The sequence below is a fragment of the Gigantopelta aegis genome, chromosome 12 (assembly GCF_016097555.1).
Source record: "Gigantopelta aegis isolate Gae_Host chromosome 12, Gae_host_genome, whole genome shotgun sequence".
NCBI classification, from domain to species: domain Eukaryota; kingdom Metazoa; phylum Mollusca; class Gastropoda; order Neomphalida; family Peltospiridae; genus Gigantopelta; species Gigantopelta aegis.
Window position 1 is genome coordinate 38,469,530 of NC_054710.1, and position 18,843 is coordinate 38,488,372.

General features: G+C 37.7%; 1 protein-coding gene across 1 annotated transcript; it reads right to left on the reverse strand.

Moving 5' to 3' along the window:
- Nucleotides 1-12,950: 12,950 nt before the first annotated feature.
- Nucleotides 12,951-13,619, reverse strand: LOC121386034 (uncharacterized protein K02A2.6-like). The gene has a single exon (XM_041516831.1). The coding sequence runs from the start codon at nucleotides 13,617-13,619 to the stop codon at nucleotides 12,951-12,953; it is 669 nt and encodes a 222-aa protein (XP_041372765.1).
- Between the last annotated feature and the right edge of the window lie 5,224 nt (nucleotides 13,620-18,843).

The following is an 18,843-nucleotide window of genomic DNA, read 5'->3' on the forward strand; positions in this document are numbered from 1 at the left end:
GCATTATGGGAGGAAAATGAAACTCGGAACAATCTTGTATGTGGAAAAGGATCGGTGAAGTCATTTCTCGTTCCATAATGAATAAAACAAAAACCATAAAACTAAAAATTAATTAAAGTTAATAAAATAACTTAAAAAGTAAAAATAAATTAAAGTTAATAAAATAAAATAAAAGAACATTTATTAATTAATAGAAATGAAATAAAAATTAATTAAAGTTAATAAAATAAAATAAAATAAATGAGATTAAAGTAAAATAAAATAACATTTATTAATTAATAGAACACACACACACACACACACACATATATACATACATATATACATATAGATATAGATATATATATAATGTTTTTTGTGGGTTTTTTAAATTATTATTATTATTATTATTTTTTTCTTAACGAAAAACAAAGTTCATAAATTTCTCTAAAAATAACTAAAACATAAGTACTAAGTTTTAAACTGTTACTTACCTGTCTTTTTTTCTGAGTTTTTCTTCTGAAAACGTCGGGGTGGGTGTGGCAATGAAACATATTTCTCTCTTGTTTGCCAGTACGTAAAAACGTTACTGTTGCCCCTTGCTCGCCACGAGGAGGCCAGAGAGTTGAACAAGATATACCAAATTTGATGTGTGCCTTGTTCAGGATTTTACATAAGTTAAACAGAAATGATTCCTCATTAAAAGGTTCGAGCTGCGCTGTCTTAACATGATGGCAACATTCCTTCAGCTTATTGTTGGTGCACATAATGAAATCGCGTGTAGTATCGGTCACATGTTTGAACATTTGGTGCCCACTTCGAGGTATTCAAACGTCACAGTTCACTCTGGTTCTGCACTCAATATGGTATGCATATTTGTTAATAACATGCCGATTCCAGTGACTGGCACAGAGTTGCGAGGCAATCCTCAACAACTAATTGCCTTGTAGATACGTAATTATATATAATTTACACTTTGAATTTACACCATAATGCTTAATGGCAAGCTTAATCCCAGTATTCTACACCATTCATAACGAACACTTGTTCTGCAGCAGTCCCAACAACACGCACAATTTCTTTATCAGCGATGGTAAATTAGTGTTGATCTGGCCCTACGTTGGGCCGACAGTGGGCCGCTGTGGGCAAAATTTCTTTATTAGCGATGGTAAATTAGTGTTGATCTGGCCCTACGTTGGGCCGACATTGGGCCGCTGAGGGCAAAATTTCTTTATCAGCGATGGTAAATTAGTGTTGATCTGGCCCTACGTTGGGCCGACAGTGGGCAAAATTTCTTTATAATGAGCTGTTGTGTGCATGCTTTTTAAAATTTTATTAAAACAAGTTAAGTGTAACAAAATATAGACATATATCTACATAATTATTATTTATATCCAGGTAAATTAATGTTGATCTTAGTCACTGAAAATATCGCCATTGCACCAATGTATGGCTGACGGCAGGTCACTGTAGGCAACTTTTTAAAATCATTTTTTATTTATTATTTTTTTGTAATTCATGCAAAATATGGACAGATCTGTACATAATTATTATTTCTGATGGTAAATTAGTCTTGTGCTAGCCATGGAAAATATCACCATTGCGCCGACGTTGGGCCAACAGCGGGCCGCTGTAGATGTAGGCAAACACATTTTATAAGCTTTTTTACTTTTAATTTAAAAATAAATGTGGAGAAACAAATATATTGCTCTACATTATTATTTATATCCGATGGTAAATTAGTGTTGACCTAACCACAGAAAATATTGTCATCGCTCCAACGTCGGGCCGACGTAGGCAAAAAATATATACATCTTCTTTTTTCTTAATTACAACAAACTATGGATTTATTTACATGATTATAATTAATACCCGATGGTAAATTAGTGTTGATGTAGTCAAAGAAAATATCGTCATCGCGCTTACGTCGGGTCAACAGCGGGCTGCTGTAGGAAAAATTTGCCGATGGTAGCCGCTCATGTCCGACCATTCGCCAACATCGGACCGACTGAACTGAACTGAACCGAACCGAACCGACGATACATGCTTGCTGGGCATGTACTCCCTTTATTCTGAGCTCGATTGTTACAAAGTTAGATTAACTTACGAATTTGATTGAGCTCCTTTTCATAGCTTACATGTACGTCTCACGATTACCGCAATGAACGGCAAAGCAACTAGGAATTTAATAAAAAAATTCAAATGTTTGAACCCTTTGTTGTTGTTGTTTTGTTTTTTATCTTTGCAAAGTTTATTTAGCAAAATAAAGAGTAACGAAGAGTAAAATTGTTTGGCTTGATTTGGTGGAAAATTTGTCAACAGTGTTTTATTTTAGTATTTACTTTGAACACGTCGGATCACCCAGCGAAACGCCGCCATGTTGAATTATCGCTTGATGATAAACTTAAAATAATTCGAAAGTTCTAAAGTGTACCTGGGTTGGGTTTTTATTTGCAGTTTTGTTAGTTACTATATCAGTAGAGAACACCCACCAACAAACGGTTTACCTCAATACTGAAACCTCTAAACCGGATACCCCTCAAAACCGGACTTTTTCCTTGGTCCCATGGCTGTCTGGTTTTGAGGGGTTTCACTGTACACTGTATTTCGGAATTGGGTCGTCATATAATTTTTGCAAGGTCAAATCATAAAAAGTGTAATAACATACTACTACTAATAATAATACATAGTTTTTCAATTAAGATATTTGTTTAAATCGGCTTTAATCCATTTTAAACACACACACGCACGCACACTGACACACACACACACACACACATACAATTATATATATATGGGAAGGTGCATATTAAAAAATCCTTTGCTACTAATTGGAAAATGTAGCGGGTTTCCTCTCTTTGTCTCTATTACCCAATGTTTGACATCCAATAACCGAGGATTACTAAATCAGTGTGCTCTAGTGGTGTCGTCAAACAAAACAAACTTTATACCGAAACACGCTCTGGTAATAGCCTTTATATACTAGTAATACAACAAAAACTTTTAGCAGTTTGGTACTAACGCGTTGTAATTTTAAGATACAATTCTACATTCAGTGACGTCACTGTTACGCCTTTAGTACTGAACATATTCTGTTATGCTGACAAATGATGCATCGATTAAATCGAGTGTGTTTAAATAAGCGAATTTGAAAATCACGATTTGAGTTTTAATTTACACATTGACCAAACTGCTGAACTTTGTTGTCATACAACATATACATTAAAGGGAAAAAACCCAGTGTTTAACTACTACAGCACATTTTTCACTACTAGAGTCGTTTATGATCACTGTGACGGTACATGCTCTTAATCTTTTTTCGCCTGTGGCGATATTAATTGTTTTAGAAGGCCGTGTGCAGTTCCAAATGCACTTAGCTAGGTGGGCAACTTGTTACGTAATACTTCGGCGCGATGGTCGTCTAATACACACCCAGCCCAGGTGCGGAGCCATGTGGCCAGTAGTTACGTAATACCTCTGCGAGTGCGGTTTTTACAACAGTGATTTGGCGACGATGGCGTCAGTAAGTCTGGCGATCAAAGAGAAAAATGCGTCTCTGGGAGAGGTGGAATATCAGATGATAGGGGGAGTACCGCCTTGTACCCCCAGGCGATATTTCGATTTATAATAAATAGCTAGTGTTTTAGAGTTATGAGGAGAAGCAAAAAGGACGGCTCCCAGGGAACGTTGTCCGTTTGGACTTTGGTAAATATATATTTTATTTCTGCTCTATTGTATAACCTTGATGTGATTGGTGTGACTTTAAACATTTTAATACTGTATTATACCAATATTCTTTAGACAGTGTCTTCGGGCATCTGACGAAGTAAATCGTAGACTTTTTGTTCTAACATTATACGAGTATTTGGTAATATAAAGCTTAGCCGGTCATCCTAGAAGACCTAGGTAAACTGTAGGTTATTGTCTTTATTGTGATAGGTACCAGTATTAATTCTGTGTTACAAGGTTATTGAACGAGTAGTTAGGGTTAATTAAAAATTAACCAGTTAGGAATAGTGGTAATTCCTTTATTAATTAACTTCTCCTAGAAGCGTTTCTCAATTATCACACGTGTGGGTGTTGTGTCACGGTGAAGTGATTCGCATATTGTGTAAACTAGACACCTAGAGATTAACTAATTAAGTGATCAGTTCTGGGTTGTTATTATTGTTGTTATTAATTAACTACTACGGCTGTACGTTTGTCAGCGTAGGTTAATACAGATTCCAAAGTGTATTGTGTTTTTGTTGTGTTTTCTAGTGAACTAAACGTGCTATAATAATATATACCTTATATAAGATCGTATCTCTGATCATACCTAGACGAGCCAAAGCGGTTTTGAACTGCCTGTTACAGAGAGATCTAATAGATATACAGTTAGGAGAGATATTTGGATAATCGTGTTTTATTCAGTTACGGGAATTATAGAATCCCCGTGACATCACTGAAATCCAACACATTACTTATATTTTATTGTTTAGATTATCCATTTCCGTACATCCGAAGTGTTTCTGGTCATCCTGGTGTTTATAATTTCAGAAAATGCATGTTTCATATGTTTAAAAACGCACGTGCGTCTGAGAAGTAGAGCGTATTGATTCGAGTTTTAGTCTATTTTTAAGGCTATTTCCCGGTTTTAAAGTCACAGACTCTTCTTTCACTCTGTTATAACTTCATCCAAATGAGTTATAGGTTTGTAGAAAATCCGAACGGGTGTTGTGTGTGTAAAAAAAAAAAACCGGCTGCGATTGTTTCAAGGCGTCTGCGTTGTTAGGGGTAACACAGCGTAATTTAAGAATGTAAATGAAGTAACAGAAGTCTCAAGTTTGTGATGTAGGTTCTTGTATTGTACTTTCCAAATATGAAACGTGATTAATAAATTAACAACATGGTGATGCAAATAATATACAAGTCAGAGCTCTTGGGTAAATGACACACAGGTCTCCCGATCGAGCTGACATTTCTTATGTCACAAAACTGTCTCTCGGATCTTCCATTAGAGTTTGTGCGTTGTGAGAGAACTTCAAGGTGTGTGAACAGTATCTGTTCTCCCCGAGTCTGTCTTTCATGGGTAAATTATCCTTATTTATAACACGCATACTAAACACGTATTTATGTATATGTAATATACAGTTGTAAAGGTGTACTCGTTCAGACGCCTGCAATACCCGTGGCAACAATTAAATTGCATTGTATTATATTGCTCGTTACATATTTAATTAGTGCTTGACACTAATTGGTTTGATTGGCATGTCTCTAAGTGGATACCATGGCAGACGTCAGATTACCAATTAACTAATTCTAATTAATGCACATGTAAAAATAAAGATATAATCCGTACTGTTATAAAGTTGAAGTTTAGCACTGTGACAGGGGGAACAGACACATCACGTGATATATGATGTGACTGAACGCTGTCATCAACGTACGATGGTCAGCAGTGTTTTCAAAGTTGTTATTTAACGTGTTGTCACTGTATAAATATTATAAATTAATATTATGCAAGTGTGGATATAATTATTTTCTTAGGAGGAACAATATACCATACTTCGTCAAAGATGTTTTAATAGTTAAAGAATACAGTGGCGGATGTAAGGGAGGGTGAAAGGGGGGGGGGGGCTGGGGCTCTCCTAAATTTTACGAAAGTTCTATTTCTAATTTTTTTTTTTTTTTTTTTTTTTTTTTTTTTTTTTTTTTTACGTTGGAAAATCCGAAGAATCGCTGAATGCATTGCACCACCCCCACCCCCCCTGGATTTTCTGGTTCCACCATTGGAATACAGTATATCAACCGATAGACTGACCAATTTTAGTACCATTGAAAATTGCACAATTAGGGGTTCATTGGTAAAGAGCTCGCCTGATGCGTGGTCGATATAGGATCGATCCACGTCAATGGGCCCATTGGACTATTATTCGTTCCAGCCAGTGTACCGCGACTGATTCACTAATGTCAAAACCTATACTAGCTCTGCAACTTTCTTTTTCACCGACCGTTCAAAATTGCGCCCAATTTCCTCAACCAAATTTGCTCCCTTGCACCTACCAGTACGGGCGATCCCCCCCCCCCCTTTCCTGTCCTAGACAGAGGACAGGCGTGCGCTACAACAGCTTGTTCTGAATGTGCACGTAAAGCCATATGACCTGACCTGTACCGCGACTGGTATGTGCTATTCTGTCTGTAGGATGATGTTTTTTTAAAGATCCCTTGCTACTAATAGAAAAATGTTGTGGGTTTCTTCTCTAAGACTATAGATCAAAATGTCCAAATGTTTGACATCTAATATAATATCCGATAGTTTGGTTAAACCAAGTAAACTCTTTTTTTCGCACAATTATTACTTTGGAAATAATGCATCCCCCACCCACCCCCAACCCGTTGGCATGCAAAGTAACCTCCCAACGCCTATGATAGCTAAATTTTAAATAAAGGTTGTTGAAAAGATGTCTATTTGTTTATTTTTATTCTAGTTATTTGAATGTTGTTGTTGTTGTTGTTGTTATTGTTATTATTATTATTATTATTATTATTATCATTTATTATTATTAATGGCCTTGAGATCTTTCTGTTGCCATGACTCTGGACATTAATTATATCATTATCTTCTATGCGTAATGTGTATTAATTATATATTCAACAATATTAATAATTACTGTAACAAATGAATCCATAGTGCGCAGTAATCGTAAATTAATTTTTTTGCACATTAAAATTGTTTTTGTAAATTAAAAAAAAATAGAAAAGGAAATTTTTAATGTGCTACTTTACACACGCGCGCACACACACGCGCGCGCGCAGATACGCACACACACGCACGTATGCGCACACAGATTGTATTGGCGTGAATGGCAAATACTTAACAGCTCATCTAGAAAATTAACAAAAACTATTTTTATTTTTCAAGAAAGAAAAGAGGACTTTTTGTGAACTGTTAGCATTATCGTGCGCATAAACATTCAACAACTCAAGCATCTCCAGTGGCGGATCCAGAAAATCCATTTGGGGTGGGGGTAGGGGGCAGTGACATGAAATGGAATGCCAAGGGAACTTTGGGGGAGGTTTGGAGGGAGATCGTAATTTTTTTTTTAAAATTAAACGTGCATTGTCTGGAATATTTTTATTATTTAAGCATTTAGAACAGAAAATCCCATTACGTTTGGTGCATATAAGACGCCGCACTCCGAATTGGTTTCACTACACTGGCTTTTCTAAGTTAAAAATAAACCCACTATTTTGAAAGTGGGACACTTTTGCCGGGCTCCCTCTGGGCTAAAAATAATACGGTTCGGCTACTGTTGCATTACAAAAACCGAGCGGATTCTAGCAGCCAATTCCTAGCAGCCAATTACGCTAGCAGCCAATTTCAGCAGACCCTCATGGCGACGTTCTAAACACCGGACTCATACGCCTTTCGATTGTCACCTGTATTTCACACACTTTTAAACACACTGTTATGCTGATTTTTATTATTCACTACAACTTAAGAATTTTAGAGTTTTAAAGAGTATCTTTATATAATAACAACACAAAAACAAAATAACAACCAAGACTCATTTTCACAGTCTTATTGTTACTAATATCCGTATAAATACACTTAACCGTTTTATTAAGCACTTTTATAATATCTGAAGTATCACTTTAAAAATCCGTCTGTACTACGGTAATGTAGGATGTCCAACTAGTTTCGTATAGCCCACACCACAACACACATTATAAAAGGCGCATGAGTCCGGTGTTTAGAACGTCGCCATGCGTGTCTGCTGAAATTGGCTGCTAGCGTAATTGGCTGCTAGGAAGTGGCTGCTAGAATCCGCTCGGTATTACAAAATGGCGAGAATTGTTCTAACTGGCTAGTAAGCATTTGACGATATGCGTTAATGACGACAACTCGCGAGTGAATTAAAAGTGCAGCTATGCTTGTATTTGAACTTAGAACTTGATTATATACGATTGAAACCAGACATTGCAGCTTTAATATAAAATAAAATTATAACTATCGTCCCCTCCCCCCTCCGATCTCCAATGCTAAGCTACACCCCGCCCCCATTTTGACATTAAAACAATTTATAAAAAAAAAAAAAATTGTATTCCAGTGGCGGAACCAGAAAATCCATGGTGGGTGCAATGCATTCCTGAAGCGATTCTTCGGATTCTCCAACGTAAAAAAAAAAAAAAAATAATAAAACATGAAATAGAAATATAACTTTCGCAAAATTTAGGAGAGCCCCAGCCCCCCCCCCCCACTCCACCCTCCCTTACATCCGCCACTGTATTCTTTAATTATTAAAATATCTTTGACGAAGTCTGGTATATTGTTCCTCCTAAGAAAATAATTATATCCACATTTACAATAATATTAATTTATAATATTTATACAGTGACAACACGTTAAATAACAACTTTGGCGTTCAGTCACATGATATATCACGTGATATGTCTGTTCCCCCTAACAACGCAGACGCCTTGAAACAATCACAGCCGGTTTTGTTGACACACTCAACACCCGTTCGAATTTTCTACAAACCTATAACTCATCGGGATAAAGTTATAACAGAGTGAAAGAAGAGTCTATGACTTTAAAACCGGGAAATATCCTTAAAAAATAGACTAAAACTCGAATCAATACCCTCTACTTCTCAGACGCACGTGCGTTTTTAAACATATGAAAAATGCATTTTCTGAAATTATAAACACCAGGATGACCAGAAACACTTCGTATGTACGAAAATGGATAATCTAAACAATAAAATATAAGTAATGTTTGATTTCAGTGATCATAAACGACTCTAGTAGTGAAAAATATGCTGTAGTAGTTAAAAACTGGGGTCCGTCTCTTTAATGTATATGTTGTATGACAACAAAGTTCAGCAGTTTGGTCAATGTGTAAATTAAAAATCAAATCGTGATTTTCAAAGTGAAAATTTATACACACACTCGATTTAATTGATGCATCATTTTCCAGCATAAATAACAGGATATCTTCAGTATTAAAGGCGTAACAGTGACGACACTGAATGTAGAATTATATTTTAAAACTACAACGCGTTAGTACCAAACTGCTAAATGTTTTTGTTGTATTACTAGCATATAAAGGCTATTACCAGAGCGTGTTTCGGTATAAAGTTTGTTTTGTTTGACGGCACCACTAGAGCACACTGATTTAGTAATACTCGGTTATTGGATGTCAAACATTGGGTAATAGAGACAAAGAGAGGAAACCCGCTACATTTTCCCATTAGTAGCAAGGGATTTTTTAATATGCACCTTCCCACAGACAGGATAGCACATTGATATACCAGTCGTGGTGCACTGGCTGGAACGGGAAATAGCCCAATGGGCCTACCGATTGGGATCGATCCCAAACCGACTGCACTTCAAGACTTAGTGAGCGCTTTACGACTGGGCTACGTCCCGCCCCGTGTTTCGGTATCGTCGATATCATATATTAGAAATATAAATTGTATTATGCGAGCCTCTGGCAATAAAAATGGCTGAAAGTCAAGTGGAGTTGTTTGATTTTTTTCATATTTTAATTCCATAAAGTTCATTTTAAAACTATTTCTCATACATATACACCTGTATGTATACAATAATTCGTAATAATAATAAATAGGCCTAAAATGTTTACAAGACATTGAGATACTTTTAATAGACACAAAAACTTAAGGGATTCAAAATTAATAATTTTAATTTAAAAAAACCTCGATTAATATTTGCGTGTCTTATGTCGATCAGTATATGTAGTAGACAACATAGACTGCTTGGTTTCCTCTCTCTCGCTCTCTTGCGCGCTCTCTCTCTCTCTCTCTCTCTCTCTCTCTCTCTCTCTCTCTCTCTCTCTCTCTCTCTCTCTCTCTCTCTCTCTCTCTCTCTCTCTCTCTCTCTCTCGCACACCTACGCAAAATACGTCTAAACCATTATCCAGCTAGGACACAGTTGAGTAGCTTGAATGCATGAATTTATTTTTTTTATGTAACAAGAGGTCTCCCAACCTGGACGGGGATAGAGCGGCTGTCCGAGGTCGTAGGATCGATCCATATAAGCGTACGAGAGGGGGGGGGGGGAAGGGAGATGCAAGCGCATCCTAGTTCTGGAGCAAACCCTCAAATTCGGGCAAAAATGGAGAGATGTTTGAGCAAAATGAGGTAATCTGAGACCATTTTATCATGTATTTCCATCATTCTACCCTCACAATTAGTTGTAATCCATATCACAATGCGCAGTGAAGCGTTTGCAAACACACATAGCTATTTGACAGTAATGCTAATATGAATAAATGTTATCCAGATTCGGGTATTTTCGTTTAATTCGGGCAAACCCCAGCCTGTTCCCCTTACAAAAATGGGAGCCCGTAACCTCCACCTATTTTTATCCTCCTCATTGAAATCGGGGATTGTTTTTCTGTCCCAATCAGTGCCTCACAACTGATACCTGTATATTAAAAGCCATGGTATGTGTTGTCCTGACTGTGGGAAATTGCTGTCAATAGAAACAATGGCAGCGTATTTCCTGTGTCAAAATTATCCAATATTTGACATTTAACACCCAATTATTAATTCATCATGTACTCTAGTGGTGTCGCTAAACAAAACAAAGTTTTAACTTGGTTAGGCAACTCCGTTATTTAATAGATTAAAGGGACATACCCTAATTTCAACCCATGAAAATTAACACTAATTTTAGTTAATCTACAAACCTGTAACACATTTGGATAACGTTACAATTGAGTGAAACATGAGTCTGTGACTTTGAAATGGTGAAATACCCTTTAAAAATAGAAGTAGTAAGGGGCCCACTATGGGGCATATCGATTACACTATTGCATCATCCAGGATGGCCGCCAAACTGCCAGTAGGAGATATGCAAGATGATGAAAACGCTGACGTCACTATGCCCCACCTCCAGAAGGGTGTGTACACGTTTATTTTATTCGCTGTCGGGTTGGCTTTCTTAAACGTGACTGCGATTCATTATCAGACATGTTTGAATTTGGATTAATCATCGATTTTGAAACAGTTACAGTATCTTTGTCAGTTGGAGTTTTGTAGGTTTCACACTCAATATCCTCATCTTCTTCAAAAAAATCTGAAACAACCGTATTAACAGATTTGAAATGTGAAGAGTTCCTTGTGATTTGATGATTTCCACGCTGAGCTGTCAACATACTACCTTTTTGACAAACAAGTTTATATGGAACTGGACTGAATGGTGGAGTTAGTTTGTTCAACTTTTGTTGTTTCACTAACACAGTATCACCAACTTGAAAACTGGATGTCTTTGTGTGTCGTCTGTTATCTGCATAGACTTTCATCTTCAGTTTTGCTGCATCGTCATTTTGTTGGATTGTTCAGTGAAGATTGTCCAATCGCTCACTTGGAACCGATAACTGAGGCAGTTGCATATTCATCTTTCGTCCACAGAGTGCTTCAAATGGGCTGATTCCTGTTGTTGAATGTGGGGTAGCTCTGTAATGACGAAGAAACTTTTGTAGTTCTTGTTTCCAATCCAAATTTTCAGCAGTAGAAGCTCTTACATACTTGTTCAAATTTCGCATAAATCTTTCAGCTTTCACCATTAGCTTCGGGCCATGCCGGTGTGATTTGTCTATGCTGAAATCCAAGATATTTTGAAAAGTCTGTAAAATGTTTACCATTAAAAGGCGGTCCATTATCAGATTTCACAATCAATGGAATACCTTGTCGTGAGAATATTGGATCCATCTTTGGAATAACAGCAGCAGCTGATGTAGGGGAAATTATCTCAACTTCTGGATATCTGCTATAATCGTCAACAGCAACCAAAAGATAGTTGCCTGAAGGAAACGGTCCGGCAAAACCTATGGAAATATTTTGCCATGGTGCAGAAGGCAGATTTGTCATTTTCAAAGGTTTTCGGTGTTGCGGCATATTTGTAGTGGACTGACATGGAATACAGTTTTTCACTTTCTGTTCAATCATCAGATCGATTTTAGGAAACCAAACTTTTTCGCGAATTAGTCTCTTGGTTTTCACAATGCCTTGATGGCCAACATGTGCAAGATCTACAGCTTTCTCTCTTAGCGTTCCAGGAATCACAATTGTATGATCTCGCAAAATAATGCCATTGAAAACTGAAAGTTCATCTTTAATTGGCAAATAAAGGTTTATCTCAGAGTTTGACCAGTTTCTATGTTCAATAGCTAAAATCACTTTTTGAAGAGTAGAATCTCTTTTGGTTTCTTCATGAATCTCTTCTATGGTTAAAGCTTTTGGTACAGCATTTGTACAAACATAATTTATGTACTCTCCTGCAATATTCTTGTCTGAAATCGTATCAGGCTGAGGTAGTCAGCTGGATTTGCATCGTCTTTACCAGGCTTGTACACTAAAGTGTACTGATACGGAAAAAGTCTACTTCTCCAATGCTCAATTCTTGCTGAAGTTAGCTTTTGGCTTTTGAAAATTCCAAGTAATGGCTTATGATCACTGAAAGTGGTGAATTGTCCTCCATATGTGAACAAATGGAAATATTCTGCTCCCCAAACTACTGCTAGCATCTCACACTCAGTTTGGGAATATCGCTTCTCAACATCTGATAGAGCTCGACTTGGTAGTTAACTATTTTGCCTTCTTGTGTTAGAATGGCACCCAATCCGACTGGGCTGGCATCCACAAGGATTTTTGTTTTCTTAGATGGATCAAAATAACTCATCACCTTGGCTCCACTAAGTGCATGCTTGAGTTTCACAAAAGCATTTTTCTCAGATTCCCCCCAAATCCATGGAACATCTTTTCTCGTTAGTTTCCGAAGAGGTTCAATAATGTTAGCATAACCGGGAATGAAACGAGCAACATACTGTGCCATTCCCAACAGTGATTCCACTTCACTTCTTTGCTGAACACATGACCGTAGAATTTGATTTCAGATTTCGAAAGTTCACACTTTGCTTTGTTCAAAGTAATACCAGTTTCCTGCAGAACTGAGAAGACCCTTCACAGGTTGTTATCATGCTCATACTGAGTTTTACCAAACACAATAATGTCACCTGACAGATTCTTTGTACCAGGAACATTTTGAATTATTTCAGAGATTTTATTTTGAAATATCTCAGAAGCTGTGTTTATACCAAATGATAAACGTTTGTAACGTCGGAGTCCTGCATGCGTACTGAACGTTGTTAGGTATCTGCTCTCTGGATCAAGTTCTAATTGGTGGTAAGCTGCTTTGAGGTCAAGTTTACTGAAAACGGTCGCACCATTTAGATCATTAATTAGAACATCAATGGTAGGCATGATGTGTTTTTCACGTTTAATGGCATGATTCACCTCTCGCATATCTACACAAATGCGAATTCCTCCAGATTTCTTAGGAACAGCAACTATGGGACTCACCCAGGGTGTAGGTCCTTCAACTTTCTCAATAATATCAACAGATTCTAATCGCTCAAGTTCTTTTTCAACATCTTTACCAATATGAAAAGGTATGCTCCGATGAGGTTGTTGTTTTGGGAGAACACTTTCATCAACATGAAGTCTGACTTGCTGATCTTTAATTTTACCAATTCCTTCGAACAGCTTTGGAAATTCATCACAAATGTTGTCACACTGAATGATTCGTGAAATATGTAAAATGTTGAGATCTTCAGCTGTTTGAAAACTCATCGGATTGCCAAAATTACCTTTGATGATGTACCACTCACAAGAATTTATTGCAGCTTTATCTTTTACAGGTAAGGTTGTAACACCAACGACATGTAGTGTAATTTGCGATCCATATGCGAACAACTTTCGTTTTGCATCTGTCACAGGTGTCACAGGTGACGTAGATTGTAAGCATGCTGAATCTGATGAACCTGATTATCAGTTTTCAAAATGACAATATTTTTTGTAGGCATAGTATTTTCTTTTTATTGCGTTAACACCATTACCAGTAGTTACTGCCTTCATTTCAGATTTGGTAGTATTTATCATGAACTCTGTTTCCCAACTTTTGTTTCAAATGACACACACGAGAAAAATTATTCAAGATTCCACATGCTCGACAGGACACTGATTTGTGTGAGGGTATTGGCCACCACAGAAATAACACCTACGAGTAGACAGGTTTGATATTCCTATCCTTTGATGACGATTGCCATGTGATTTACGGTACGATTCCCGAGACTGTATAGACTGACTAACCTTTCTTGATGTAAAACGTCTTTGACGCGGACGTGATCTGTCGTCACTCACAGTAGAGACAGTGAAATTTGATCCCTCAACACTACATGCTTGACTCTCACTGATTTCCAGTGACCTTCCGAAATTTAACAAGTCTGTTAAATTAAGATTCTCGCGTAAACCTCTGCGTCTTAACTTTTGTGATGTACAGCTGAGTACAATTTGTGCAACTAACTCTTTTTCTGTTTCTGCAAAACCACAAGATTTAGCAAGTTTTCGTAACCGGGTGCAGAATGAATCAATAACTCTCATTTTCCTGTTGCTTAGCATTTCGAAAATTATAAATCTCGAAAGATGTGCTAACTATGGGCGTAAAGTATACTGACCGTTTATTTTTTGCAATATCATAGTCTTCATCTTGTCCGACATCGCTGAACGTTTCAAAAATATCATCAACATCGTTACCTGCATAGTGAAGCAGTAAAATGCGTTTCCGTGTAGGATCGGTAATATAGCAACCATCAAACGTTCGACTCGAGTGAGCCATTTCCACCATCTAGGACCACAATTATTGTCTTGATGAATATCAAAGGAAGTTCGGCAACACGGTCGCCATCGTAGACTGATACTTGAATTTTAAAATTTGTGTGGCAGGATCATTTGAATTAGCAGCACAGAAATATGGAAATCGGTGTACGAATTTTCACAGTTTTGAATCAGCATTTACGATTGTAAAGTACTGTGTAAAACTTGCCACTTCCTTTCACGAGCTTCTAGATCCTCGTCGCCAAATATAATGTTCATCTGTATTTATCTTATGAACATATTGGAAACAAAGATGCTTTCAGTTGTAGATATTTATTACCCATGATTTTCTGACAACATGGCTTCCTTGCCTCATGTCTGTGCGTCCCTGATGACATGTTTTACACTGACGTCATGAATGTAGTATTACCATATTTAATACATAACAAGTACCTTATACACTATAAACACTACAATATATACACACAGTGTTGGATTCGGGTGTGTGGGGAAGGGGCGTATATGGAAGGGGAAGGATGTAAGAGTGGAGTGCCCCTAACGTACATATTTATTTATTTGAAATATGATTTTTTTTCTTAATATAATATATACTTACTTTTGAAGATACAATACATCTTTAAGTATATCCATATAATGCATTTTTAATCCACTCTTTAATACACTGTTTATCACAGTACATGTCATACACTTATGCTAACATAGAGAAAAATGCAATTGAAACATCTGATTCTGAATGGGGTCATATTATGGTGCTAAAGTTCCAAAAGGGTCTGTAACGGAGGGGTGATTATATACAACGTTTGTATAAGCTGAATGGATCGTGTTTTATGATATTCATTACTGCTTGATGCTCTGGCCCTAATACCTGACCACTTAAAGAATTTGAGAAATGATTTACAGAGTGAGACTAAAACCGGATACGCACACTTACGTTTGAACTCTAGACGTGATAAAAACCAGAAGCAATTCTGAAGGGGAGAAAAGAAAAGAAAACAAAGACCATGTGTGCTACATTGTACGTCTTTAACTCTGATCCGTGAATGTTTCTGTTATGATACAATATAAGTGTATGGGTTTTAACACGTTATTTCGATATAAAAAACAGAAGTAATATATTGATCAAGCATATACACGCTCACACACACTGTGACACACACACACACACACACACACACACACACACACACACACACCTCCACCCCTCCTCCATGATTTTCACAAGTTGGAATTACTTGTTATATGAAAATTGTAATATATTCCGTCCATGATTCACTTCTTAGTACAATGTTTGGCACCAACATTTAACATGCAATCTGAATCTGGTAAGTTTGTGACAGGGGCGGCACGGCGGGATGGCTGCGGTAAGCGGCGTGCGGCAAGACAGATGGGATGTCGCGGCGGGACGGACGAGGCGACTGCACGGAAGGGACGCAATGGCGCGGTTGGGACGGCGGGGGGCGGATCGTGGCGGAGGCGTAGATCATCCGTGATCGTCTGGGCGTTCATAAAAAACGTCAATGGTTGTCAAGCACTGGGTCCACGACCTTCAAGATATTAATCATCGGCTATTGAATGTCAAACAGTTGGTAATTTTGACCGATAGTCTTGGAGGAAACCCGCTATCGTTTATAGGCACTTTCATACAGACAGGAAAGATCAGAGAATGAGCCACCGAGGGGGACTTCGATCTCAGGTGAGTGTTCTAACGAATGAGTTAAATCCCACCCAGTGAAGCATCATGTGTGTACAAAATGACATTATTTGGCGATGGTGTTTTATGGCTATGTACTTGTGACGGTACATGCTCTTAATTTCTTTTCGCCTGTGGCGATATTAATTGTTTTAGAGGACCGTGTGCAGTTCCAAATGCACTTAGCCAGATGGGCAACTTGTTACGTAATACCTTTGCGCGACGGTCACCGAGCTGTACTTCTAATTCACACCCAGCGCATGTGTGGAGGCCATGTGGCTAGTAGTTACGTAATATCCCCGGTAGTGCTGTTTATGGCCAGGGGATTGCTCGCGGAATGGCGACAGCCAGTCTGACGATCAGAGAAAAATATGCCAGCGTTGTGGTTGTGGAAAATCCACATGATACGTGAGGTACCGCCTTGTACCCCCAGGCGATAATCGCTGTCTCTGAGAGTTTTGAATAAATAGCTAGGGTTTAGAGATATCTAGGAGAACCATAGGAAAGTATCCCGGGGGAACGTTGTCCATCCGGACTGGTAATTATATATTATTTCTGCTCTGTTGTATAACCTTGATGTGACTGATGTGACTATAAATATTTTAATACTGTATTATACCAATATTCTTTATCTGACGAAGTAAATCGTAGACTTACTGTTCTCTATTTATACGAGTATTTGGTAATATAAAGCTTAGCCAGTCATCCTAGAGGACCTAGGTAAACTGTAGGTTATTGTCTTTATTGTGATAGGTACCAGTATTAATTCTGTGTTACAAGGTTACTGAATGAGTAGTTAAGGGTTAATTAAAAATTAACCAGTTAGGAATAGTGTTGTAATTCCGTTATTAAGTAAGTTCCCCTAGAAGAGTTTCTCAATTATCGCACGTGTGTGTGTTAGCGTTTCTCAATTATCACACGTGTGGGTGTTGTGTCACGGTGAAGTGATTAGCATATTGTGTAAACTAGACACCTAGAGATTAACTAATTAAGTGATTAGTTCTGGGTTGTTATTATTGTTGTTATTAATTAACTACTGCGGCAGTACATTTGTCAGCGTAGGTTAATACAGATTCCAAAGTGTATTGTGTTTTTGTTGTGTTTTCTGGTGAACTAAACGTGCTATATTATATATACTTTATATAAGATCGTATCTCTGATCATACCTAGACGAGCCAAAGCGGGTATATTGCCTGTTACAGAGAGATCTAATAGATATACAGTTAGGAGAGATATTTGGACAATCGTGTTTTATTCAGTTACGGGTATTATTGAATCCCCGTGACAGTACTGTATAGTGTACCGTTCATAACACATATTAATAACTGCTTATGGTAGACAACCCTTAAAATGCAACTTTATGCCAACACATTCTGAGGATGAGTAAAAATAAAAAGAAAGCTAAGAGTCATATCTTGATTTATTTGACAATCACTGTCCTGTGAACATAAGATATGCATATACAGAAGGTCACATTCAGAGGTCTTACGGCAAAATACAATTACTGTTTATTTAGTATAATTGGCATCACCACTGGTATCATTATAATCATCGTCTCTGGAACGAATTTGTGGTCTAGCATCTGTCTTGGAATCCACCGACTGTAGAATCTTCCTTGAGTTCATGCCTTTGTCAAAGTAAAACATGTATGTCAAAACTCGAGAGTACGTTTCTTTAAACAATTTCCATTTTAAAGCCTTCAGTCGTTTTTCGATGTCATCTTGAGACATATTCCTATCTCGGAAACGTTGTTTCTTGTCTTCAAAATAGTCATGATTTATATCATATTCATGATTGATCATCTGACGTATGCCCTCGTTTTCGAGATCATTAGAGGTCTCTCCTTTCTCCTCGTGGTGACGGCTGTGGTGGTGGTGGTGGTGGTGGTGGAGGTGACGGTTGTGGTGGTGGTAATGGTGGTGGATGGTGTTTAGATGTCACATCATGGCATCTCTCCTGGAAAATATTTTTTCACACTCAGGACACGAGCTCTGATACATTGTGACAGCGCCGCAGATTCAAATTGAAATGATGGTGTCCAACTTCTGTGGCTCCTTTTATACAGTTTAAAACTGCCTCTGCCGTTTCGAGGCGTTACGCTTGTATCCCCCACCACTTTGTTGTTGTTGATTATGTTGCCTTTGGCGTTTGAGTTGAGCGTTAGCCTGTTCTACCACCTGTTGTGTGGGAGATGTCATAATGACGGGAGGGTTGTTGTGTGAGTCTTCAGGCTTCTTATTCTTGTAATCTTTGTCATACAGTTCCAAGAAGCTATCCACGTCCATCCTTTCCCCCGTCCGAGGAGAAATCATGCATTTTCCTTGAGCTTGCAACTGATAATAGTGAGTCCATTTCTCTGTGTTGGGAACGTACAGTCTGTAGTTCATTATGATCAGAACCCGAAAGGCATAGGTTTGAGATGAAGTGTCATGACGACGGATCCGGTAATAAATGAAGCAGGTTTTCCCGTGGGGCTCTTTATATAGACGT

What these genes read in the sequence shown, in the direction of transcription:
- LOC121386034 (XM_041516831.1), bottom strand. Translation starts at nt 13,619, where the DNA reads ATGAGTTTTCAAACAGCTGAAGATCTCAACATTTTACATATTTCACGA.